Here is a 24,917-nt window from a genome sequence, read left to right as displayed (position 1 = left end):
CGCGCTACAAATAGCGCGGCTAGACCGTCACCGCGGCTGACGCTTCAGTGTGAAGCCAGCCTAATATATATATAAAATGTAATACACAAAAACAGGTAATGAAAACTTTTTGTCGAAAAATAAATAAATATGGGCTAACTTTACTGTTTAGTTTTTTATTTTTTATTTGTTAAAGTATATTTTTTCCCCAAAAAATGTGTTTGAAAGAGCGCTGCGCAAATACCGTGTAACATTAAATATTGCAGCAATCGCTATTTTATTTCCTAGGGTCTCTGCTAAAAAAAAATATATGTTTGGGGGTTCCAAGTAATTTTCTAGCAGAAAATAGAGGATTTTTACTTGTAAGCAACAAATGTAAAAAAAGATTTAGCCTTTAAATGGTTAAACTGAGAATTCTCCTACACGGAGTTCAGTTAATTGATAAGTAGCAACATTGTATATCTTTTCTAAAAACTTGGCAGTCTGCCCAGGAGAGAGAGAGAAGGTCTTCTACGGGAAGCACTTGCATTGACTTGTATTGCAGATGCTTTTTGCAAGTCGCGGTGCTGAACTTATCAATCGGCTTTTTTAAAGCACAAATCGGCCGATGCCGATTAATTTAAAAACGCCAAATATCGGCCGATATATCGGCCAACCGATATATCGGTCGACCTCTAATAGTAATACCTCGGAATGCGAGTTACACGGTTAACAAGCGTTTTGCAATACAAGCTTTTTTTTTTTTTTTTTTTAAATCCTGACTCAGTTTGCGAGTGTTGTCTAGCAAAACGAGCAGGTGCGGGGGCACCAGAGCTGTTTCGGAAGCACTCGGAAATACTTGGTTCCCGAACCTTTCCAAGGGTTGCCGAGAGCATCCGAGAGGTCTCAGTCTCTCTGGCCCCCCCCCCCCCCCCACATCGGGCCACTTTCGGTTTTGCATACAATAGAAATCAATGAGAAACAAATTATCTTCGTTTTAAATTACTTCTATAGGGGAAACACACTTTTATATGCAAGCGCTTTGGATTACAAGCATTCTCCTGGAACGGATTATGCTTGTAATCCAAGGTTCCATGTATACAGATAAAGTATAATTATTACCAACATGTTCGCTTTTCTCTAACTTGCTTATACTTGAGAGGAGACGCATACATTTACTACGTGTGTGTGTTTTATTTTTCAGCCATGGTTACTTGTCTTTGTTGACGTATTGCTAATTATTCTCTTCCTGGGTCCCAGTACAGTAAAAAATTTTAAAGTTTGGGCCCTCGGATTAAAATATTTAGGAACCCGATTGTTTAATTGGGCTTTAGTTGTATGCGATTGTGGACTTTCCACTACCATATGTTTATTGCCAAAAGCCATTTTTATTTTGTGTCTAACCCCTTGCCGCTGAGCGTACGCACATATGCGTCCTCTGCTTTCGGGGGTTATACCGGGGTGATGCCCACAGCTACAGGCATCGTTTAGAGTGGACGATCGGCTTTCCGGGGATAATAACCGATGTGCCTCAAAGCTGCTCGGTTTTTATCCTGGAGGTGCAGGAGGGGACATCCCCCCCTCCCGCCGCCTCTGCCGCTCTTACCGGGCCTCCCGTCTCGAACGGGAGACCCGATCCACGAAGCGCCACGCCACAAACTGCAAAAAGCTTTGTTCCAATCTCCTGAATGTAAACACGGAAGTGACATCACAACGTCACTTCCGGTTTATTCGGCTGCCAACGGCGTCGGATTTAATATACAGTATTCAGAATCGCTGTTTTCGGCGATCTGAATATTTTGAAATGCAAAGGAGGGATCGGGGGTCTTTTAGACCCGATCCCTCCATAAAGAGTACCTGTCACCACCTATTACCGTTAAAAGAAAATAATTTAAAATGCCCCCATCCCCACAAGTTAGCGCAGCAAAGAAAATGCATACGGACGTTGGGTCTGTGTGCAACAGATCATGCTTGATTAGCTGCTTCTCTGGCTACAATAACCTGGAAATGACAGCCCTGAATGTGGACGTTGTGATGCATTTGCCTATATGTCTCAGTTTAATTCTCCCTGCTTGCCCTGTGTGATTCAGTCCTCGGCTAACAGGTTATTGACGTGCTAATGTCCCCTCACTATTTCTAAAGGTTAATTGATCTATTGTGTTGTGTGAAGGAGATCTGTGTTTAAGTGGCTTGTGTTAATTATTCTGATTGCTCCATTGTGGTAATTATCTCTCTATATGCGGGGTCGAGCGTCACTGATCGGCTCCGTCGTGTCTGCCTAATCATCTGTATGGAAGCCCCAGTGTGAGGGGGCGGAGATTTGTCATTGTAACAGTTTTGGAAATTACATATAAGCTGTGTGATATAACATTAAAGTCTGTCTTGTTCTAGCAGTAAGCCTGGACTCATGTGTGGCTTAATGGGCGATCTCAGGAATATTCCTCCTAGTGGAATATTGGGTGATGTTCTTATGGAAGAAGGGAATCTTTGACGGGGATATCATACCAATACCGTCACAGACGTGATGTTATACTTTAAGGTTGATTGGTTGCAGGGGAGATGGGGAATAGATGTCCCCTGATCTCCTCCTGCTCTAAACTTTACAGAAAGCCATCACAGACCCACTTGTGATAGCAAACACACACTCCAGCGTATAAGTGCGATAACTGGGCGATCAGTGACTCAAGTGATAGTGTCTTTGGCCTTGCTGCCCTCCTGGATAGGGTTGTATCCCAGTAGTCACAAAAAATATATATATAAAAAGATGTGAATGAAAGCCTGTAGAAGCCACTGAATTGAGGCAATCAGTCCTGGAACTGACCTCAGAACCACTGTAACCGACGCGTTTCGAAGCAGTACTCCTTTGAAACGCGTCAGCCAGCAGTGGTTCGGAGGTCTTTCCCTCTGCTTTCTGGAGACAGTTCTGAGACGGATTGCCACAATTTAGTGGCTTCTAGAGGCTTTTATTCATCACGTTTGGGAGTAGTATTTTACCGTTTATCAATAAATTATCTTGGGATAATGCACAAGGCTGGTGCACCCTCTTCATCTTTTTTTGTTACCACAGACACTGGCAGAGCACCTTTGGAGACCCATAGAGCCACAAGAGGCCTCATTCATGCTGTGCGACAGTAGCAGAAGTGTCACAAAATTTTGAGTGTAGCCTCAATTAAAACCTATCAAACTTACAACAAACAAGTGCCATCATCCATAATAAATTATGCAAAATTGGCCGTTTGAACAAAGGGTGAGGGCCGCTAGTGCTGTCTAACCCATAAATGGTCACCAGGCATGGAGGTGTTGATTTGGACTTTTCTAGGCACTGATAACACAACAAAGGTAGAATACAAAATATTAGAAAATATGAAAAAATATCAAATATAATTTTCTTCCCCACCCCCTATTTTTTCCCCTCCCATTCCTCCTCTCCCAATTCATTATTTTTCCCCTTGTTACCCCCCGTTCCCCCCCTGTGGACTCTTCTCAGCATGAACAGTAAACGGTAATATAATTGGTGGTACTCACTGCGTTTCTGTTTAAATGAGCCATCTTGAGTCACTTGTCAATGTTCAGTACAGGGGAGAGGGCCACAAATCTGTTCTGAAATCTCTTGCCACAAATCAGTTCATAACAGCCCTGCAGAAAAAAAAAAAACTTGTGCATTAACTTGTAATCATAGAAAAGAGACATTGGGGGTTATTTACTAAAGGCAAATCCACTTTGCACTACAAGTGCAGTCGCTGTAGACCGGGGGAAAGAAAAATAAACAGCATTTTAGCTTGCACATTGGATAATAAAAACAGCAGAGCTTCCCCTCAGATCTGCAGCGACTGCACTTACAAGTGCACTTGCAGTAGAGTGAAATCAACCCCAGTATCAGGAAAAGTAGCTACAACCACTTTAAGCGGCATCAACACTACACCTAGCGTGTAAGGACTACAGAACAAACCCTTACCATGTTGTGCAAATATCATAGTTAGTACATCTTTAATTTTGTCTGAATAGCTATGCGCAGCTTGTGCACATGGGGAGCCATCGATTCGACCCAACCCACATCCTGATCTCAAAAGTGATCGCAATAGTTTGAGGAAATCTATTCAAGACAATTAGCCAAAGATCAGCAGGCAGAAGGTGCACAGAACCCACAGGCACAATTTTTTTGCTCCAGCTGTAATGGGCTGGGTCAAAGAATATGAAATCACAAGAACTATACTCTAAGGATAAGTTCACTTTTTGCAAAAAAATAAATAAAAAATATGTGCATTAATTTTTTTTGTGCCTGTAAAACATTGCAATAGCAAGCAGCAGATAACTGTAGATCTGTCAGAGAATAGACAACAATATACAATCTGACCCTTTTTTTTTTTCAACCTGTTTGAGACCAAGCGTCCCTGTCGGCTGTATTTGTTTCAGAACAGACATGGATAGTAGGAAGCAATTTATTATTTGCAGGGGGAACGACAGAACAGCACTTCACAGCTATACTGTAACTTAACCTGCATAACAAAGACACTTTTTTTTTTTTTTTTACGTTTTCTATTTAAAAAAAAAAAAAAAGGAAGCAAACAAAACCAACAATACATTTCTCCAAATTGCTCCATATTGATCTGTTAGTTATACCAATGAGAACATGTTGCCAGCAGAATATGTGCAAAAAAAGAGAAAGATAATACCTGTGGATCCTGTCAGAAATCCAGTGGTTTCCTTGTCCGCACTCTGCAATGTGGTTAAAGCTCTGAAATGAAAAAATGAACAAGCATGTCCTCTATAGCAGGGCTCAAAATTTCAAGTCCTGAGCGACTAGCCAGGCCTTAAAGGTTACTCGCCACCAGTTGACCCAACCAATCCCTACCCTGCACCACCCCTAATTCTGCCCTTAAACACGCCCTCAAATTATCTCATGAAATGACACATGTTTTATGCAGAATTAAGTTACAAACTGTATCAGTGCAGCCACACCTGTGCCCACCATTGCAGCCTGTCCACCCTGTGCCCACCATTGCAGCCTGTCCACCCTGTGCCCACCATTGCAGCCTGTCCACCCTGTGCCCACCATTGCAGCCTGTCCTCACTGTGCCCACCATTGCAGCCTGTCCTCACTGTGCCCACCATTGCAGCCTGTCTTCACTGTGCCCACCATTGCAGCCTGTCCTCACTGTGCCCACCATTGCAGCCTGTCCTCACTGTGCCCACCATTGCAGCCTGTCTTCACTGTGCCCACCATTGCAGCCTGTCTTCACTGTGCCCACCATTGCAGCCTGTCTTCACTGTGCCCACCATTGCAGCCTGTCTTCACTGTGCCCACCATTGCAGCCTGTCCTCACTGTGCCCACCATTGCAGCCTGTCCTCACTGTGCCCACCATTGCAGCCTGTGCACACCATTGCGGCCTGTCCTCACCATTGCAGCCTCTGCCCACCATTGCAACCTGTTCTCGCCTGTGCAGAGGTAAGATAATGGAGTATGTGACATGCATATCCCAGGTGGCAAAGAGCACATTGCGTGTCATTTGCCTAGACAAATGTTGTGCACCTGGGGGCAGCCTGGGGGCAGCCTGAAAACTTTCTAAAGGGGGGTGGGGAGCAAAAGGAATGAAGATTCCCTGGAGGGTGAAGGTCCATGTTAATGAGCTTACTTCTATTTAAATATTGGATGCTGATCACCTTTCTAGCCCCTCTCCTCCTGGCAATTACCAAAACGTAGGCTGGGGCTTTGTGCATGGTCAGGAAAGGGTGGGTGGTAGAGATGTGACTGAGTGACTAGTGCTGAGGTGCGAGACCTGTGGAATTCGCAACTACAACCTGGAACTGGACTTTCTCCCGCGTTTCCACGAAATAATTTGTAGGACACAAAAAATATGCATGTATGAAACTGAGGCACTTTTAAGGAACAAGGTGTACTTGCTTTAAACTTGTGAGGGTAATTTTATGTTGCCGACTTGGATGTAGGTAGTCCTCAGTGGAGTTCTACTGTAAAGTGTACCTGAAGGGAATAAAGCACCACTTGCCCTGGTCAGTAGAGAAAAGCCGCGGGATTACAGAGCTACATGCGGGTATGGATCGATCAACCCGGAGATGCTGCGGGATTACAGAGCTAATATGTGCTGTTACAGCTGACTTTGCCTTCACTCCATTCGTGGTTACACAGCCCCGCCTCCTGACCCAGTGCCTGTTTCAGATAGACAGAATGCCAGTCCAATGCTGGGACGTGTTCTGTCTATCTGATACAGACGCGGGGTCAGGAGGCGGGGCTGTGTAACCACGAACGGAGCGAAGGCAAAGTCAGCGGTAACAGTGCATATCAGCTCTGTAATCCCGCAGCATCTCCGGGGTGATCGATGGGAGAACAGCTCCCGATCAATCCCCGCATGCCGGCGGTGCCCGCGCCCCCCCCCCCCCACTTCCAGCTTCTCGCCCGAAACAATTTTCCACTTGCAAAATGCGAGCAGGCAAGTGGAAAATTTGAGGGCTGCTCTATAGTGTACTAGTACTAGTGTACTAGTCTCAATCCAAAGCACAGAGTGTGACTTCTGTCCGCTCTCATCACCTATCTGCATGACTCGTTCCTGATAGTCTTTACCAACACAAGACAGTTCTGGGAGAAAGCCCCACCATACAGTAGATCAGGGATATGCAATTAGCGGACCTCCAGATGTTGCAAAACTACAAATCCCATCATGCCTCTGCCTCGGTGTCATGCTCGTGGCTGTCAGAGCCTTGCTATGCCTCATGGGATTTGTAGTTCTGCAACAGCTGGAGGTCCGCTAATTGCATATCCCCGCAGTAGATGATTGTAAGCCTCAGCTTTTGTTTACCTAATGAGACTGCTTAAAAGGAGGGGCTTTCCCTTAGGTCTCAGATTACACTCAGCTCCCTGCTCTATGGTGTGCAGTTTGTGACATCAGATCCCCACCCACACCTTCTGGATCTAGTTCACCTCTGTGTATCACCTGAGGCTGGTTACTTCACTAGGCATATGAAAGGGTTTACAACCACTTTAAGTGGTCTCGTCAACACTACACCTAGTGTTTAAAGAACTACAGAACAACCCCTCCTCATCTTCATAATATAGGTGGAAGGGGTTCTGTAGTTTACAGAGGTAAAGTGGGCAGGGATCTCTGGCAGGCCAACATACTTTTATCACACTTATCAACGATAAAACAAAACACTTTATTTTTTCAACCTGTTTGAGACCAAGCGTCCCTGTCGGCTGTATTTGTTTCAGAACAGACAGGGATAGTAGGAAGCAATTTATTATTTGCAGGGGGAACGACAGAACAGCACTTCACAGCTATACTGTAACTTAACCTGCGTAACAAAAACACTTTTTTGTTTTTAAGTTTTCTATTTATTTTTTTAAAAGGAAGAAAACAAAACCCCAACAAAACATTTATGCAAATTGCTCCATATTGATTTGTTAGTTATACCAATGAGAACATTTTTCCAGTGGATAAGTGTAAAAAAAAAAAAAAAAAAAAAAAAAAAAAAAATGAAATACCTGGGGATCCTGTCAGAAATCCAGTATTTTTCTTGTCCGCACTCTGCAATGTGGTTAAAGCTCTGAAATGAAAAAATGAATAAGCATGTCCTTCTAGTGTGTACTAGTCTCAATCCAAAGAACAGAGTGACTTCTATCCGCTCACCTCCATCACCTATCTGCATTAGTCGTGCCTGACAGTCTTTGCCAACACCAGACAGTTCTGGGAGAAAGCCCCACCCCCTCCACCATAAAAGTAGATGATTGAAAGCATCAGCTTATGTTTCCCTAATGAGACTGTTTAACCACTTGGCGCCCAGAGGACATCATATGACGTCCTGGGCTTTGTGGTGGTATATCTGAATGATTGGTGCAGCTACAGGCATCATTCAGATATTGCCGTTTTCAGTCGGCGATTCCCTACAGCTGTTCCGCCGCTTGATCGTCCTTACGGGTGGCGAAAAAGGGACAACCCCCCCTCCCGCCGCTTCTCCCGACCCATCGATGCGATCGGTGAGTTGGAGAACGGTTCCGCCGGCCCTGGATGCTAATCACAGAGATTTCCAGCAGACCAGATGGTCGCCGGAGTCTCTATGATCGTTGGAGGTCGGGCACAATGTTATGACGTCACACCCGGCCTCTGCATTCAAAAGAACGGCGCTGCCTCTGCATTTTTTTTTTTTTTAAGGCTTTCCAGCCTAGGAGGTGAGGTTTGGGGTCTTATTGACACCATATCTCACTGTAAAGAGGTCCTGTCATTACATATTCCTATTACAAGAGATGTTTACATTCCTTGTAATAGGAATAAAAGTGATCAAAAATAAAAAAAATTTTAAAGTGTCAAAATAAAAATATTTAAATAAAATAATTAACATTTTTTTTTTTTTTTTAAAGTGCCCCTGTCCCCATGTGCTCGCACGCAGAAGCAAATCCACATATGAAAACGGTGTTCAAACCACACATGTGAGATGTCGCAGCGAACATTAGAGAGAGAGAGCAATAATTCTAGCCCTAGACCTTCTCTGCAACTCAAAACATGTAAGCAGTAAAAAAATTTAAAGCGTCGCCTATGGAAATGTTTTAAGTACCGAAGTTTGGTGCCATTCCACGAGCGTGTGCAATTTTTAGGCGTGACATGTTAGGTATCTATTTACTCGGCATAACTTCATCTTTCACATTATGCAAAAGAATTAGGCTAACTTTACCGTTTTGTTTTTTTTCCAAATAAAAAAAAAAATAGGATTTTTTGTACTCACCGTAAAATCCTTTTCTTTGTCGTCCATGGACGGACACAGCCTCTTCATTCATGACAAAGTGGGTTATGTTCCCTGTTTACAGGAGAGGACTAGGCAGAACATGTTAGATACATATACATGTCATTTTAAAAACAGAGCTGAACAGCCCCGCCCAGGGGGCGGTCCCTCCGGACATAACCCTCCTCCCAGCAGCATGCAGCCTCAGTTCGTAACAAGCAGTACAAACCCAAAAAAAGGAGGGGTGGGTGCTGTGTCCGTCCATGGACGACAAAGAAAAGGATTTTACGGTGAGTACAAAAAATCCTATTTTCTCTTGTCGTCCATGGACGGACACAGCCTCTTCATTCATGACAAAGTGGGACGTCCCCAAGCAGTGTCAAAAAAATGAGGGGTGGGAACAGTATCAGTCAATAAAAACACACACAACTTCACCCCAAACAGGCAGAGCTCCTCAACGGAGGAGATGCAACTTTAAACAGCCGCCTGTAAAATCTTGCGGCCGAAGGAAGCAGCTGAAGACGCACTCACATCAACCTTGTAAAATTTTGAGAAGGTGTGAACGGACGACCAAGTCGCCGCCTTACACACCTGTGAGACAGACGCCTGATGTCGGAAAGCCCAGGAAGCACCAATTGCCCTGGTGGAATGTGCCGTAACCGGAAACGGGGGCGCCCGCCCCCTAAGAGCATAAGCCTGTATGACAATCTGTCTGATCCACCGAGAAATGGTGGCTGACGAGACCGCCAGGCCCCTTTGTGGACCAGATACCGACACAAAAAGTGAGTCCGACCTCCGAAACGGAGCCGTAGCTGACAGGTACACCCGCAGGGCGCGTACCACATCCAAGGAATGAAGTGCAACCTCCCTAGGATGCACCGGCTTAGGGCACAAGGACGGAAGTACAATGTCCTCGTTAAGGTGAAAAGATGAAATCACCTTCGGAAGAAAGGAAGGTCGCGGACGTAACACCGCCTTGTCCCTATGGAGAACTAAGTATGGTGACTTGCAGGACAAGGCCGCCAGCTCAGAAACCCTTCTGACAGATGTAATCGCCACCAAGAAGGCCACCTTCTGAGAAAGCGTCAAGAGAGGGATCTCTCTGATGTCCTCGAAGGGAGATTTCTGAAGAACCGAGAGCACCAGATTCAAATCCCATGGGGGAAGAGGTGGTCTCAAAGGGGGAAGAATATGACGAACCCCCTGCACAAAAGTACCCACCAGCGAATGGGCCGCCAAAGGCCGCTGAAAGAACACAGCCAGGGCTGAAATCTGACCCTTAATGGTGCTTAAGGCGAGCTTTTGATCCACGCCACGCTGTAAAAACAGCAGGATTCTGGATACCAAATACGTCCGTGGACGCCAACCCATCTCCTCGCACATAGAGATGTAGGCCTTCCAAGTGCGATGGTAAATCTTCCTAGAGGAAGACTTCCTAGCCCGCAGCATAGTTGGAATGACCGAGTCGGAAAGACCTCGGTCCCTTAAAACCTGGCTTTCAATAGCCATGCCGTTAAAGCCAGCGTCTGTAAAGCAGGATGGAGTATAGGACCTTGGGACAGTAGGTCCTCCCGCACTGGCAGCCGCCAGGGCGTATCCGCCACTAGGCGCACGAGATCGGCGTACCACGGACGCCGGGGCCAATCCGGGGCGATTAGGATCATCGGGATCCCCTCGGCCTCCACTCTGCGGAGCAGTCGAGGCAGCAACTTCAGTGGGGGAAATGCATAGATCAATCGATACTGACCCCATGGAGCTACCAACGCGTCTGACGCATCTGCCCAGGGATCCCTGGACCTGGCCACGAACCTCGACACCTTGCGGTTGAGACGAGAGGCCAGGAGATCCACATCCGGATATCCCCATCTCCTGCAAATGAGTTGAAACACCTCCTGATGCAACGACCATTCTCCCTGGTCCAACATCTGGCGACTCAGGTAGTCTGCCTGCCAGTTCTCCACGCCTGGGATGTAGACCGCCGACAGAGCCGGCACGCTTCTTTCTGCCCACCTTAGGATGTGAGCGACCTCGGACGCTGCAGTCGAGCTTCGGGTTCCCCCCTGATGGTTGATATAAGCCACCGCCGTAGCGTTGTCCGACTGAATCCTGATCGGGCGGCCCTGTAACCTCCTTGACCACGAGGAGAGGCATAGCCTGATTGCCCGAAGTTCCAAGACATTGATCGGTAGACGGGACTCTGCTAGGGTCCAACGACCCTGGGCCGACTGGACCCCCCAGACGCCCCCCCAGCCCGAGAGGCTGGCATCCGTCGTAACCACGGTCCACTGGAGGGGGAGAAAAGAGTTCCCTGCTCGAAGAGCCGGGGACCTCAACCACCAATTCAGAGAAGTCCTGACCAGATTGCTGACCTGAATCCGACGATCCAGAGACAATGGGGATCTGTTCCACTTGGACAGGATCTCCCTCTGTAGTACTCGGGTATGGAACTGGGCGTACGGTACCGCCTCGAACGAGGCTACCATGAGGCCCAGAACCCGCATACAAAACCGAAGAGACGACCACTTTCGGGATGTCAAAACTCTCACAGCAGACTGGAGCGTCTGCAATTTTTCCAGGGGTAGAAAAACTCTCGCCATCGAGGAGTCCAGAATCAGTCCCAGGTATTCCAAGCGCTGAGTCGGAACCAGGACCGATTTCTGAATGTTCAAGACCCACCCGAACTCTTGGAGGGTCTGGCTGGTTATAGACACGTCCTCCCTTAATTCCGAGGCAGAAGCTGCTCTCAGAAGGAGGTCGTCTAAGTAGCCCACGATGGCAATGCCTCGCTGTCTCAGCAAAGCTAGGATCGGCGCGAGCACCTTGGTGAAAACTCTTGGCGCTGACGCCAGGCCAAAAGGGAGGGCCACAAACTGATAGTGATCCTCCCCGATAGCAAAACGCAGAAACCTTTGGTGACTTGCGCAGATTGGGACATGCAAGTATGCGTCCTTGATGTCCAAGGACGCCAGAAAGTCCCCCGAGTGGAGCGCAGCTACCACCGAGCGAATCGATTCCATGCGGAACTTTCTGACCTTCACAAAGACGTTCAAAGCCTTGAGGTCCAGGATCGGGCGGAACCCGTCCTTCTTCGGGACCACAAACAGATTTGAGTAAAAACCCTGAAACCTCTCGTCCTGCGGAACAGGTAAAATTACTCCGCAACCTAGCAGGTCCCTTACTGCCCCTAACAGGGCAGCCCGACGAGCTGGTAGGAGAGGGAGACTTGAGGGAAAGAATCTGTTTGGGGGATAGGAAAGAAACTCTATTTTGTACCCCGAAGAGACCACCTCGCAGACCCATCGGTCGGAGAGCAGAGAGGTCCACCGAGCTGTGAACCTGCGAAGCCGTCCCCCCACCCATGAGTCGGGCGGGGGCAGGCCTTCATGCAGTTGCGGGCTTGGGTGCCGGCGTGTTTGGCTTACGCACCCAGGGACGTTTCTGTCCCCCAGCTGGGCCCCTGTCGGGCTGGGAGGGTTTACCCGCGGGCCCTGACTGACGAAAAAAGCGCTTCTGTGCGGGAAAAGAAGGACCCGGCTTGCGGCGGGGTTCCTTCCCCTTGGAGGACTGAGGGAGGAAAGTGCTTTTCCCTCCTGTGACATCTTTGATAATGTCGTCCAGAGAAGACCCAAAAAGCCTCTCACCCTTGAAGGGCAAATCCGCCAGGGCCTTCTTAGAGGCCTGGTCCGCAGACCAGCATTTTAGCCAAAGGAGGCGGCGTAAAACCACCGCCGAGACAGAGGCCCTGGATACCAAGGGTGCTGCATCTAGTGAAGCGTCACAAACATAGACAAGGCCCTGGACCAGTTGGTCAGCCAGTCTAATTACCTCGGATGGGAGCTGGTGCTCCTCCGCAGCCTGGCGCAAAATCTTTGCCCACTCAGTAAGTATCTGAGACACCAGGGCAGTGGCCACAATAGGCCGCAAGGCAGACCCCAGCATGGTAAACATGGAGCGGGTCAGTGCTTCAGATCTTCTATCAGTCTGATCCTTAAAAGCAGGAACTCCCTCTACAGGGAGAGTGGTCACTTTGTTTAACCGGGCGACCGGAGGGTCCACCACCGGAGGAGAAGCCCACTTCTTTAAGACGTTCTCCTCAAAGGGGTATCGAACCGCCAGGCGGTGAGGGACTACAAAAGCCTTCTGCGGCTTTTCCCATTCCGCATCAATGAATTTATCAAAGAAGGGCACATAAGGAAAAACCTTAACAGAGCGGTCTAATTTGTGAGAACCAAAAGAGACCGAGCCCTCAGCGGATACCTCAGCTGTACTATCTAGCTTAAGGGAGTCCCTTACAGCATTGATAAGCTCCCTGACAAGTGCCTTATCATGCCCAGACCCAGTTACAGTGTCTTCCTCAGGAAGGTCCTGGTCCACGTCTTCAGATACAACAGAACCAGGCACCTGCGCAGCCAGGTCCTGGTCTGAGTCTGAACATTCCCCTGGGGATAGCGGAGGGAGGGGGCGCTTTTTACCCCCTTTACTGCCACATGCCGCTTCCACCCTGGCCACAAATGTCTCCAGGACTGCCGACAAGGAGTCTATAGTGAGTGCAGAAGCAGAGGTACCAGCTGCCTCTGCCATGCTGGGGGGGAAGTAGGACTAGATACTGACTCCTTTAAACCTGAGGAAAAAAGCTCCCAGGGCCCAGTTCAGAATGAACACAAAAGCCACCCACCACTCCTGCTGCGCTGACCGGGGGGGGGAGGTGTACAGGGGACTCACCACCGGAGAAGAACTGCTCCGCGCCGCTGCCCGTGTCCTGCACACAGCGTGTGTGATGTGTGGAGAAGTCGTGAGGTAGTGGAATGCTGTGAGGAGAACGGCGTTGCGCGCCGTGAAAACCACCGCTAGAGGCCGATAGACTCAAGCAAGATGGCCGCCGAGCGTCCACGTGGAGCCTGGTGCGGCTACAGCAAAATGGCCGCCAATGGGATTTTCAATGTTAATTGAAAACCCACTAAAAAATGGCTCCAGCGCCGCCAGAACGCGGCAAACACAGCATTTAAAAAGGGGAGAAAGCCAGGAAAGGCTGCTCAGCCCCCAAACCTTAAAAAAAAAGTGACACTCCAAAGTAAAAAAAAAAGAAAAAAGACACATAGGCCAGGCGCACAGTACACTCCACCAGGTGTCCCCACCCCCGCCCCATCCCGACAGCATGCACAGCAGAGGGAAAAAAGGGGGAGCAGGGAAGGGAGGATACCCAAACCCCAGGAATGCCCAGCCGTACCACCCCACCTCAGAGGAAGGGACTGTACTTACCCGTCCTTGCGACGACTCACTGGTGCATTCCAGACAGGCATATAACCGCAATGGAGGTAGCCGTCAGCCCGGTCCACTGTGAGTGAGACAACACTACAGCTCAGTCATGTGCGGACCTCGGAGCAAAGCTCACTGGCCACCCCAGGAGTCATGGGGCATGTCGTGGCAGACCCAGCCTCTTTGCAAGGGTGTGCCCACGCTCGCTGGCCGAACTGAGAAGACTACAAGGATCTATAATATCCAGCCTGTCTCTCAGCTGACGGTTGTAGAAAAATAAAAATAAATAGAAAAATAAAACAAAATCCTTCTTCGGGCGTTGGGCCCAAAGGGAGCCATACGTCCTTCTCCTTTGCTAGGCAGAACGAAACTGAGGCTGCATGCTGCTGGGAGGAGGGTTATGTCCGGAGGGACCGCCCCCTGGGCGGGGCTGTTCAGCTCTGTTTTTAAAATGACATGTATATGTATCTAACGTGTTCTGCCTAGTCCTCTCCTGTAAACAGGGAACATAACCCACTTTGTCATGAATGAAGAGGCTGTGTCCGTCCATGGACGACAAGAGAAAACACGTTTGAAAAATAGCTGTGAAAATACAGTGCGAGATAAAAAGTTGCATTGACCGCCATTGTATTTTCTAGGGTCTCTGCCAAAAAGCATATAGTGTTTGGGGGTTCTGTGTAATTTTTCAAGCAATTTTTTACATGTAGGAGCAAAGTGTCAGAATTGGCCTGGGCCTGAAGTGGTTAAAAGGAGGGGGGGGGGCTTTCCCTTAGGTCTCAGATTACACTCAGCTCCCTGCTCTATGGTGTGCAGTGTGTGACATCAGATTCCCACCCACACCTTCTGGATCTACGTCACCTCTGTGTATCACCTGAGGCTGGTTACTTCACTAGGCATATGAAAGGGTTTACAACCACTTTAAGCGGTCTCATCAACACTACACCTAGCATGTAAGAACTACAGAACAACCCCTCCTCATCTTCATAATATAGGTGGAAGGGGTTCTGTAGTTTACAGAGGTAAAGTGGGCAGGGATTTCCGGCAGGCCAACATACTTTTATCACACTTATCAACGATAAATCAAAACACTTTTTTTACTTGTTTGAGACCAAGCGTCCCTGTCGGCTGTATTTGTTTCAGAACAGACAGGGATAGTAGGAAGCAATTTACTATTTGCAGGGGGAACGACAGAACAGCACTTCACAGCTATACTGTAACTTAACCTGCGTAACAGACACTTTTTTCTTTAACGTTTTCTATTTAAAAAAAAAAAAAAAAAAAAAGAAGAAGCAAACAAAACCCCAAAATACATTTGTCCAAATTGCTCCATATTGATCTGTTAGTTATACCAATGAGAACATTTTGCCAGTGGATTGATAAGTGCAAAAAAGAAAAAGATAATACCTGTGGATCCCGTCAGAAATCCAGTGGTTTCCTTGTCCGCACTTTGCAATGTGGTTGAAGCTCTGAAATGAAAAAAATGAAGCATATACTTCTATAGTGGTTACTAGTCTCAATCCAAAGCACAGAGTGTGACTTCTGTCCGCTCTCATCACCTATCTGCATGAGTTGTGCCTGATAGTCTTTGCCAACACAAGACAGTTCTGGGAGAAAGCCCCACCATACAACAGATTGTAAGCCTCAGCTTAGGTTTCCCTAATGAGACGGTTTAAAAGGGGGGGGGGGGGTCCCTTAGGTCTCATATTACACTCAGCTCCCTGCTCTATGGTGTGCAGTTTGTGACATCAGATCCCCACCCACACCTTCTGGATCTATGTCACCTCTGTGTCACCTGAGGCTGGTTACTTCACTAGGCATAAGTAAGAGTTTACAACCACTTTAAGCGGTCTCATCAACACTACACCTTCAGTGCCTTGCGAAAGTATTCGGCCCCCTTGAACTTTGCGACCTTTTGCCACATTTCAGGCTTCAAAGATATAAAACAATTTTTTTTTGAAGAATCAACAAGTGGGACACAACCATGAAGTGGAACGGAATTTATTGGATATTTCAAACTTTTTTAACAAATAAAAAACTGAAAAATTGGGCGTGCAAAATTATTCAGCCACCTTAAGTTAATACTTTGTAGCGCCACCTTTTGCTGCGATTACAGCTGTAAGTCGCTTGGGGTATGTCTCTATCAGTTTTGCACATCGAGAGACTGAAATTTTTGCCCATTCCTCCTTGCAAAACAGCTCGAGGTCAGTGAGGTTGGATGGAGAGCGTTTGTGAACAGCAGTTTTCAGTTCTTTCCACAGATTCTCGATTGGATTCAGGTCTGGACGTTGACTTGGCAATTCTAACACCTGGATATGTTTATTTGTGCACCATTCCATTGTAGATTTTGCTTTATGTTTTGGATCATTGTCTTGTTGGAAGACAAATCTCCGTCCCAGTCTCATGTCTTTTGCAGACTCCATCAGGTTTTCTTCCAGAATGGTCCTGTATTTGGCTCCATCCATCTTCCCATCAATTTTAACCATCTTCCCTGTCCCTGCTGAAGAAAAGCAGGCCCAAACCATGATGCTGCCACCATGTTTGACAGTGGGGATGGTGTGTTCAGGGTGATGAGCTGTGTTGCTTTTACGCCAAACATAACGTTTTGCATTGTTGCCAAAAAGTTCAATTTTGGTTTCATCTGACCAGAGCACCTTCTTCCACATGTTTGGTGTGTCTCCCAGGTGGCTTGTGGCAAACTTTAAACGACACTTTTTATGGATATCTTTAAGAAATGGCTTTCTTCTTGCCACTCTTCCATAAAGGCCAGATTTGTGCAGTATACAGGGACTGATTGTTGTCCTATGGGTCTCCCACCTCAGCTGTAGATCTCTGCAGTTCATCCAGAGTGATCATGGGCCTCTTGGCTGCATCTCTGATCAGTCTTCTCCTTGAGCTGAAAGTTTAGAGGGACGGCCAGGTCTTCGTAGATTTGCAGTGGTCTGATACTCCTTCCATTATTATCGCTTGCACAGTGCTCCTTGGGATGTTTAAAGCTTAGGAAATCTTTTTGTATCCAAATCCGGCTTTAAACTTCTCCACAACAGTATCTTGGACCTGCCTGGTGTGTTCCTTGTTCTTCATGATGCTCTATGCGCTTTAAACGGACCTCTGAGACTATCACAGTGCAGGTGCATTTATACGGAGACTTGATTACACACAGGTGGATTCTATTTATCATCATTAGTCATTTAGGTCAACATGGGATCATTCAGAGATCCTCACTGAACTTCTGGAGAGAGTTTGGTGCACTAAAAGTAAAGGGACAAAGGGACTGAATAATTTTGCACGCCCAATTTTTCAGTTTTTTGTTAAAGTTTGAAATATCCAATAAATTTCCTTCCACTTCACGATTGTGTCCCACTTGTTGTTGATTCTTCAAAAAAAAATTACAGTTTTATATCTTTATGTTTGAAGCCTGAAATGTGGCAAAAGATCGCAAAGTTTAAGGGGGCCGAATACTTTCGCAAGGCACTGTAGTGTGTAAGAATTACAGAACAACCCCTCCTCATCTTCAATAAATAGGTGGAAGGGGTTCTGTAGTTTACAGAGGTAAAGTGGGCAGGGATCTCTGGCAGGCCCACATACTTTTATCAAACTAATCAACGATAAAACAAAACACTTTTTTTTTCAACCTGTTTGAGACCAAGCGTCCCTGTCAGCTGTATTTGTTTCAGGACAGACAGGGATAGTAGGAAGCAATTTATTATTTGCAGGGGGAACGACAGAACAGCACTTCACAGCTATACTGTAACTTAACCTGCGTAACAAAGACACTTTTAAGTTTTCCATTTATTTTTTTAAAAGGAAGAAAACAAAACCCCAACAATACATTTATGCAAATGGCTCCATATTGATCTGTTCGTTATACCAATGAGAACATTTTTCCAGTGGATTAATAAGTGTAAAAAAATAAATAATACCTGTGGATCCTGTCAGAAATCCAGTATTTGTCTTGTCTGCACTCTGCAATGTGGTTAAAGCTCTGAAATGAAAAAATGAACAAGCATGTCCTTCTATAGTGTGTACTAGTCTCAATCCAAAGCACAGAGTGTGACTTCTATCCGCTCACCTCCATCACCTATCTGCAAGAGTCGTGCCTGACAGTCTTTGCCAACACCAGACAGTTCTGGGAGAAAGCCCCACCCCCTCCACCATAAAGTAGATGATTGAAAGTATCAGCTCATGTTTCCCTAATGAGACTGTTTAACCACTTGGCGCCCAGAGGACATCATATGACGTCCTGGGCTTTGTGGTGGTATATCTGAATGATTGGTGCAGCTACAGGCATCATTCAGATATTGCCGTTTTCAGTCGGCGATTCCCTACAGCTGTTCCGCCGCTTGATCGTCCTTACGGGCGGCGGAAAGTGACAACCCCCCCTCCGGTGCTTCTCCCGACTCATCGATGCGATCGGTGAGTTGGAGAACGGATCCGCGGGCCTGGATGCTAATCATAGAGATTTCCCGCAGACTAGATGGTTGCCGGAGTCTCTATGATCGTCGGAGGTCGGGCGCGATGTTTTGACGTCACTCCCAGCCTCTGCATTCAAAAGAACGGCGCTGCCTCTGCTTTTTTTTTTAGGCTTTCCAGCCTAGAGGTGAGATTTGGAGTCTTATTGACACCATCTCACTATAAAGAGGTCCTGTCATGACATATTCTGATTACAAGGGATGTTTACATTCCTCGTAATAGGAATAAAAGTGATCAAAATTTAATTTAATTAAAGTGTCAAAATAATTTTTTTTTAATAAAATAAAAAAAAAACATTTTTAAAGTGCCCCTGTCCCCATGTGCTCGCACGCAGAAGCAAACCCACATATGAAAACGGTGTTCAAACCACACATGTGAGATTTCGCAGCGAACATTAGAGAGAGCAATAATTCTAGACCTTCTCTGCAACTCAAAACATGTAAGCAGTAAAAAAATTTAAAGCATCGCCTATGGAAAAAAATTTTAGTACCGAAGATTGGCGCCATTCCATGAGCGTGTGCAATTTTTAAGCGTGACATGTTAGGTATCTATTTACTCGGCATAACTTCATCTTTCACATTATGCAAAAGAATTAGGCCAAATGTACCGTTTTGTTTTTTTCCAAAAAAAAAAAAAACATGTTTGAAAAATTGCTGTGCAAATACAGTGCGAGATAAAAAGTTGCATTGACCGCCATTATATTCTCTAGGGTCTCTGCTAAAAAAAAAAAAAAAAAAAAAAAAGCATATAGTGTTTGGGGGGTTCTATGTAATTTTCTAGCAAAAAAATTGATATGATTTTTTTTTACATGTAGGAGCAAAGTGTCAGAATTGGCCTGGGCCTGAAGTGGTTAAGGGGGGGGGGGGGGGGGGGGGCTTTCCCTTTGGTCTCAGATTACACTCGGCTCCCTGCTCTATGGTGTGCAGTGTGTGACATCAGATCCCCACCCACACCTTCTGGATGTACTTCATCTCTGTGTATCACCTGAGGCTGGTTACTTCACTAGGCATATGTAAGGGTTTACAACCACTTTAAGCGGTCTCATCAACACTACACCTAGCGTGTAAGAACTACAGAACAACCCCTCCTCATCTTCATATATAGGTGGAAGGGATTCTGTAGTTTACAGAGGTAAAGTGGGCAGGGATCTCCGGCAGGCCAACATACTTTTATCACACTTATCAACGATAAATCAAAACACTTTTTTTACTTGTTTGAGACCAAGTGTCCCTGTCGGCTGTATTTGTTTCAGAACAGACAGGGATAGTAGGAAGCAATTTATTATTTGCAGGGGGAACGACAGAACAGCACTTCACAGCTATACTGTAACTTAACCTGCGTAACAAAGACACTTTCTTTAAGTTTTCTATTTATTTTTTTAAAAGGAAGCAAACAAAACCCCAAAAATACATTTCTCCAAATTGCTCCATATTAATCCGCTTATTAATACAATGTTTTCCAGCGGATAAATGCAAAAAAATAAAAATATTAATAAAAAAATGAAATACCTGTGGATCCTGTCAGAAATGCAGTGTTTTCCTTGTCTGCACTCTGCGGTTGAAGCTCTGAAATGAAAAAATGAAGAAGCATGTCCTTCTATAGTGTGTACTAGTCTCAATCCAAAGCACAGAGTGTGACTTCTGCACAAGTCATGCCTGACAGTTCTAAAAGAAGGCCCCACCCCCTCCAGCAAACAGTAGATGATTGAAAGCCTCAGCTTATGTTTCCCTAATGAGACTGTTTAAAAGGGGGGGTCTTTCCCTTAGGGGGAAAAAAAGTACCTTTACAACCCCTTTAAGGTTTAAGAAGAGGTTCATTTTAATAACACTTGTCAGATTTCTTTAAAGAAAGAGGGTTTTAATCAGAGAAAATGCTCACTCCTGCGATGAAGGTGGTGAGAAGTAATGACTAGGCCTCACTCAGTAACATCCTGGGAGTATTCCAGTCAGGCTCCAGAAGGTATGTAAACAGCTTACACCTATAGCAGGGGCATTACTCAATTTAAGTCAGCGGTGGACAGTTTGTTTTCATCTACAAACAACCCTCTACCTGCACAGGTAGTTTTTTTAAAAAAGGTGAACCAACGTTTTAAAGCGAAAAAGTAATAACAGTCAGCAGCTACAAATACTGTAGCTGCTGATGTTTAATATAAGGACACTTTCCTGTCCATGAATCCTTCGATGTCAGCATCCCAAGCCGATCTGTCCATCAGCTTCGAGTGCAGGTGCCGACATTGCAAGTAAGGGCACCTTCACACTGGCAGTGCCCGGGTGTCGGCGGTAAAGCTTTACTGTTATTTTTGCGGCACTTTTAACCCCGCTAACGTCCGAAAAAGGGTTAAAAAGCACCCGCATAGATGTGCTTTGCCGGCGCTGTCCATAGTTTACAATGGGCAGGGGTGCTTTAGGAGCGGTGTATACACTACTCCTACAGCGTCTTAAAGATGCTGCTTGCAGGACATTGAGGGTCCCCCTCAGCGCACCGCTCCACTGTGAAAGCTCTCGAGCATTCACACTGGAGTGAAAAGGAAAGGCGCTTTACAGGCGCTATTTTTAGCTCTATAGCGCCTCTAAAGCAGGTCTAAGGGAAACTGGCAATGAAGCTTCACAGTCTGTTTCCTACTGTGCATGCGCAAGTCGAGCTGTGCTTTCTGAGTGGTCCCGCTGTCCTCTGGGACACACACACACACAGGTCCCAGAAAGTAGCAGGGAAAAGGGGCAGAACATGACTGAGATAGTCGTGCAGCGATCTTACCAGGAAGTGGGAGCGGTCTCCCCTTCACCTCAAAAAGTGCCAAATGTGGCAGTGGAGAGGGGGGGGGGGGTGGATGTGCGAACAAGGGGAGCTTCCCTTTTTGGGTGGAGCTCAGCTTTAAAGCGGGAGTTCACCCAATTCGTTTTCTTTTTCTATTTTCCCCTTAGATTCCTGCTCGTTTTGTCTAGGGGAATCGGCTATTTGTTTTAAAATATGATCCGTACTTACCCGTTTTCGAGATGCATCTTCTCCGTCGCTTCCGGGTATGGGTCTTCGTTCCTTCTTGATTGACAGTCTTCCGAGAGGCTTCCGACGGTCGCATCCATCGCGTCACTCGTAGCCAAAAGAAGCCGAACGTCGGTGCGGCTCTATACTGCGCCTGCGCACCGACGTTCGGCTTCTTTCGGAAAACCGTGACGCGATGGATGCGACCGTCGGAAGCCTCTCGGAAGACTGTCAATCAAGAAGGAACGCCCATTCCCGCAGCCCATACCCGGAAGCGACGGAAGAAGATGCATCTCGTAAACGGGTAAGTACTGCACATATTTTAAAACAAATAGCCGATTCCCCTAGACAAAACGAGCATCCATCTAAGGGGAAAATGTGTAAGCTATGGGTGAACCTCCCGCTTTAACTAGCATCATATGCAGCGGGAAGCTCATTCCTTTGATTTACAAATGAATGGAACGTGTAGCGATAGAAGTTGCTGTACTTTGTATCCCAATCTGGTCATTGTCAGCCAGTCAGTTTATTGATGGCAGCAGCTTCTAGAACAGGTGCATCCAAAAACAGTTCCCCACTTGGGATGAGCTTGGGTTTGGCCGAACACGGAAGGCAGCTACCATTCCTGAACATACGCTGTAGGCAGAGTATTCCCAGCCTCACATCTGCCTGTACACTAAGGGGCGAGGATTCTGGTGACAATACGGACATTATATTGCCAAATGGCATGACATTTGTGTATTACTATATTTGGAGAAACATTATGTGCCTATATTTAATACGCATGAGCAATGATACTGTATCTATGAAAGAGCAGCATTGTCCCCTAAGGACAGGAAGTGGTAGGCCTACAGAACAAACCCTCCTCATCTTCATAATATAGGAGGAGGGGGTTCTGTAGTTTACAGAGGTAAAGTGGGCAGGGATTTCCGGCAGGCCAACATACTTTTATCACACTTAACGATAAAATAGGATTTTTTGTACTCACCGTAAAATCCTTTTCTCTGAAGTCCATGGACGGACACAGCTCCTTAAATCTTGACAAGTGGGTTATGTTCCCTGTTTACAGGAGAGGACTAGGCAGAAACATGTTAAATAGTTAAATACATGTTACATTAACAGAGTTGAACAGCCCCGCCCAGGGGGCGGTCCCTCCAGACATAACCCTCCTCACTGCAGCTTGCAGCCTCAGTTCGTAACAAGCAGTACAAACCTAAAAAGGAGGGGTGGGAGCTGTGTCCGTCCATGGACTTCAGAGAAAAGGATTTTACGGTGAGTACAAAAAATCCTATTTTCTCTTATCGTCCATGGACGGACACAGCTCCTTAAATCTTGACAAGTGGGACGTCCCCAAGCAGTGTCAAAAAACGAGGGGTGGGAAATATATCAGTAAAAACAATTTTAACTTCACCCCAAAACAAGCAGAGCTCCTCAACGGAGGAGGTGCAACTTTAAACAGCCGCCGGCAAAAACTAGCGGCTGAAAAAAACATCATAAGATGCACTCACAGCAACCATGTAAATTCTGGAAAAAGCGTGAACGGACGACCAAATCGCCGCCTCGCACACCTGTGAGACCGACGCATGATGTCGAAAAAACCCCCCAGGAAGCACCAATTGCCCTGGTCGAAAGTGCCGTGACCGGAAAGGGGGGCCCGCCCCTTAGAAGCATAGGCCTGTATGACGGCCTGCCTGATCCACCGAGAAATGGTGGTCGACGAGACCGCCAGGCCCTTTTGTGGACCAGACACCGACACAAAAGAGAGTCAGAAGCTCCGAAATGGAGCCGTAGTAGGCTGGTATACCCGCAAAGCGCGTACCACGCCTAAAGTATGAAAGGCCGAAACCTCCTTCGGAAGAAGGGAAGGTCGCGGGCGCACCATCACCTAACCCTTATGGGGGATCAAGCATGGCGGCTTGCAAGACAAGACCGCCAACTCAGAAACCCCTCTAACAGAGGTAAAGGCCACTAAAGGGGCCACCTTCTGAGATAGTGTCAAGAGAAAATCTCTCTGATGTTTCCAAAAGGAAGGTTCCTGAAGAACCGAGAGCACCAGAGTCAAAACTCATGGGGGAAGAGATGGGCCAAGAGGGGAAAGTATATGACAAACCCCTTGCACACAAAAAAAGGGGACCCACCAGGGAACGGGCCGCAAAAAGGCCACTAAACGAACACAGCCAAGGCTGAAATCTGCCCCCAAACGGTGCTTTAAGCAATTTTTAGATCCAATCCAAGCTTTAAAAACAGCAGGACCCTTGACACCGAGAGTACGCCCGTGGACGTCACTCCATCCCTTCGCACCAAGAGAGGTGCGACGGTAGATCCTCCGGAAGAAGACTACGGTGCCCTGTTGAGATGACCGAGTCAGACAGACCCTGGTCACCTAAAGTCTGGCTTCCAATAACCATGTTGAGCAAGTCAGTGACTGTACAACAGGAGGAAGTATGGGACCTTGAGACAGGAACCTCCTGCCCTGGCAATCGCCAGGGTGCCTCCGCTACCAGGCGCCTGATATCAGCGTACCAAGGACACCGAGGTCAATCTGGAGCGATTAGAATCATCGGGATCTCCCCAGCATCCACTCTGTGGAGCGGCCGAGGAAGCAACTACCATGGAGGAATGGCAAAAAATCACTGATACAGACAACACAGGGCCACCAGCGCGACTGACGCGTCTGTACAAGATCACTAGACCTGGCCACTAACTTTGACACCCTTGCGGCGAAGACAAGCTGCCAGGAGATCCATGCCATGTGAGGCTCACCTCCTGCAAGGGAGCCGAAACAACCCAAGCACAAAGACCAATCACCCTGGTCCAGCATCTGGCGACTCCAGTAGTCCGCCTGCCGGCATACCTGATGGTAGACTGAAGCCAAGGCCGTGGCGTTGTCTGGCTGAAACCAGATCGGTCGACCACAAGGAGAAGCATAGCCTGATCGCCTAAAATAGTAGGACAATGAACAGTAGACAGCACCTGGTATTCCCAGGCGGTCTCTCACCAGGCACTAGCCAGGCCTGACCCTGGGTAGCTACCGAGACCAGACACATTCAAGGAGGTGTGGTCATAGGTCCACGCAAGTCCAGCGACTCAGGGCCGACTGGACCCCCCAGTTTTGTGAACCTCCAGGTTCACAACCCGTGAGCTGGCATCCGTCGTAAACACCGACCACTGGAAGAACACCGAACAACTTCCCGGACCGAAGAGTCGGGAATCTCTGTCACCAACTCAGAGAGACTCTGACTAGGTGGCGCACAGGAATCTAATGATTTCAGAGACAAGAGATTTTTTACCACCTGGACAGTAGTTCCCCTGGAAAACCAGGGTGTGGAACTGGGCATACAGTACCACCTTGAAGGAGGCTACCCACAGACCCCGAACCAGCAGGCGCCCGGAGAGAAGACCGATTGCGTGATGCCAATACCTTCACCGCAGACTGAAGAGTCTGCAATTTCTCCAGGGGGAAGAAGGACCTTTGCCACTGAGGAGTCTGGATCAACACTAGATACTCCAACGCTAAGTCGGAACCTAG

General features: G+C 47.1%; 1 protein-coding gene and 5 non-coding genes across 39 annotated transcripts in view; all 6 read right to left on the bottom strand.

Annotated features, from left to right (window-relative positions):
- The window catches only part of ZNF740 (zinc finger protein 740), a 75,826-nt gene that overhangs the window by 29,222 nt on the left and 21,687 nt on the right, over positions 1-24,917 (bottom strand). For 19 of the 34 annotated variants that reach the window (XM_040340642.1, XM_040340640.1, XM_040340652.1 and 16 more), the window contains 5 exons: positions 19,921-19,977; positions 15,347-15,408; positions 7,455-7,516; positions 4,632-4,693; positions 3,484-3,594 (listed from right to left, as the gene is read on the bottom strand). In XM_040340642.1, the coding sequence (XP_040196576.1) occupies positions 3,484-3,507 (24 nt within the window). In that variant the 5' untranslated portion in view covers positions 3,508-3,594; positions 4,632-4,693; positions 7,455-7,516; positions 15,347-15,408; positions 19,921-19,977. Of the gene's footprint in view, positions 1-3,483; positions 3,595-4,631; positions 4,694-7,454; positions 7,517-15,346; positions 15,409-17,862; positions 17,925-19,920; positions 19,978-24,917 lie in introns of all 34 variants that reach the window. The other 15 variants (XM_040340645.1, XM_040340655.1, XM_040340665.1 and 12 more) reach the window with 10 other exon arrangements.
- On the bottom strand, positions 4,330-4,460 carry LOC120929758. Its single transcript, XR_005747461.1, has one exon. It is a non-coding gene; the product is annotated as a small nucleolar RNA SNORA63 (small nucleolar RNA).
- On the bottom strand, positions 7,140-7,270 carry LOC120929753. The gene has a single exon (XR_005747456.1). It is a non-coding gene; the product is annotated as a small nucleolar RNA SNORA63 (small nucleolar RNA).
- LOC120929751 lies at positions 15,041-15,171 on the bottom strand. Its single transcript, XR_005747454.1, has one exon. It is a non-coding gene; the product is annotated as a small nucleolar RNA SNORA63 (small nucleolar RNA).
- On the bottom strand, positions 17,575-17,705 carry LOC120929755. Its single transcript, XR_005747458.1, has one exon. It is a non-coding gene; the product is annotated as a small nucleolar RNA SNORA63 (small nucleolar RNA).
- On the bottom strand, positions 19,623-19,753 carry LOC120929756. The gene has a single exon (XR_005747459.1). It is a non-coding gene; the product is annotated as a small nucleolar RNA SNORA63 (small nucleolar RNA).

This window comes from Rana temporaria, chromosome 2 (genome assembly GCF_905171775.1).
Source record: "Rana temporaria chromosome 2, aRanTem1.1, whole genome shotgun sequence".
NCBI lineage: Eukaryota > Metazoa > Chordata > Amphibia > Anura > Ranidae > Rana > Rana temporaria.
The sequence above is the reverse complement of the archived record's forward strand: the minus strand, read 5'-3'. Positions and strand labels throughout refer to the sequence as shown.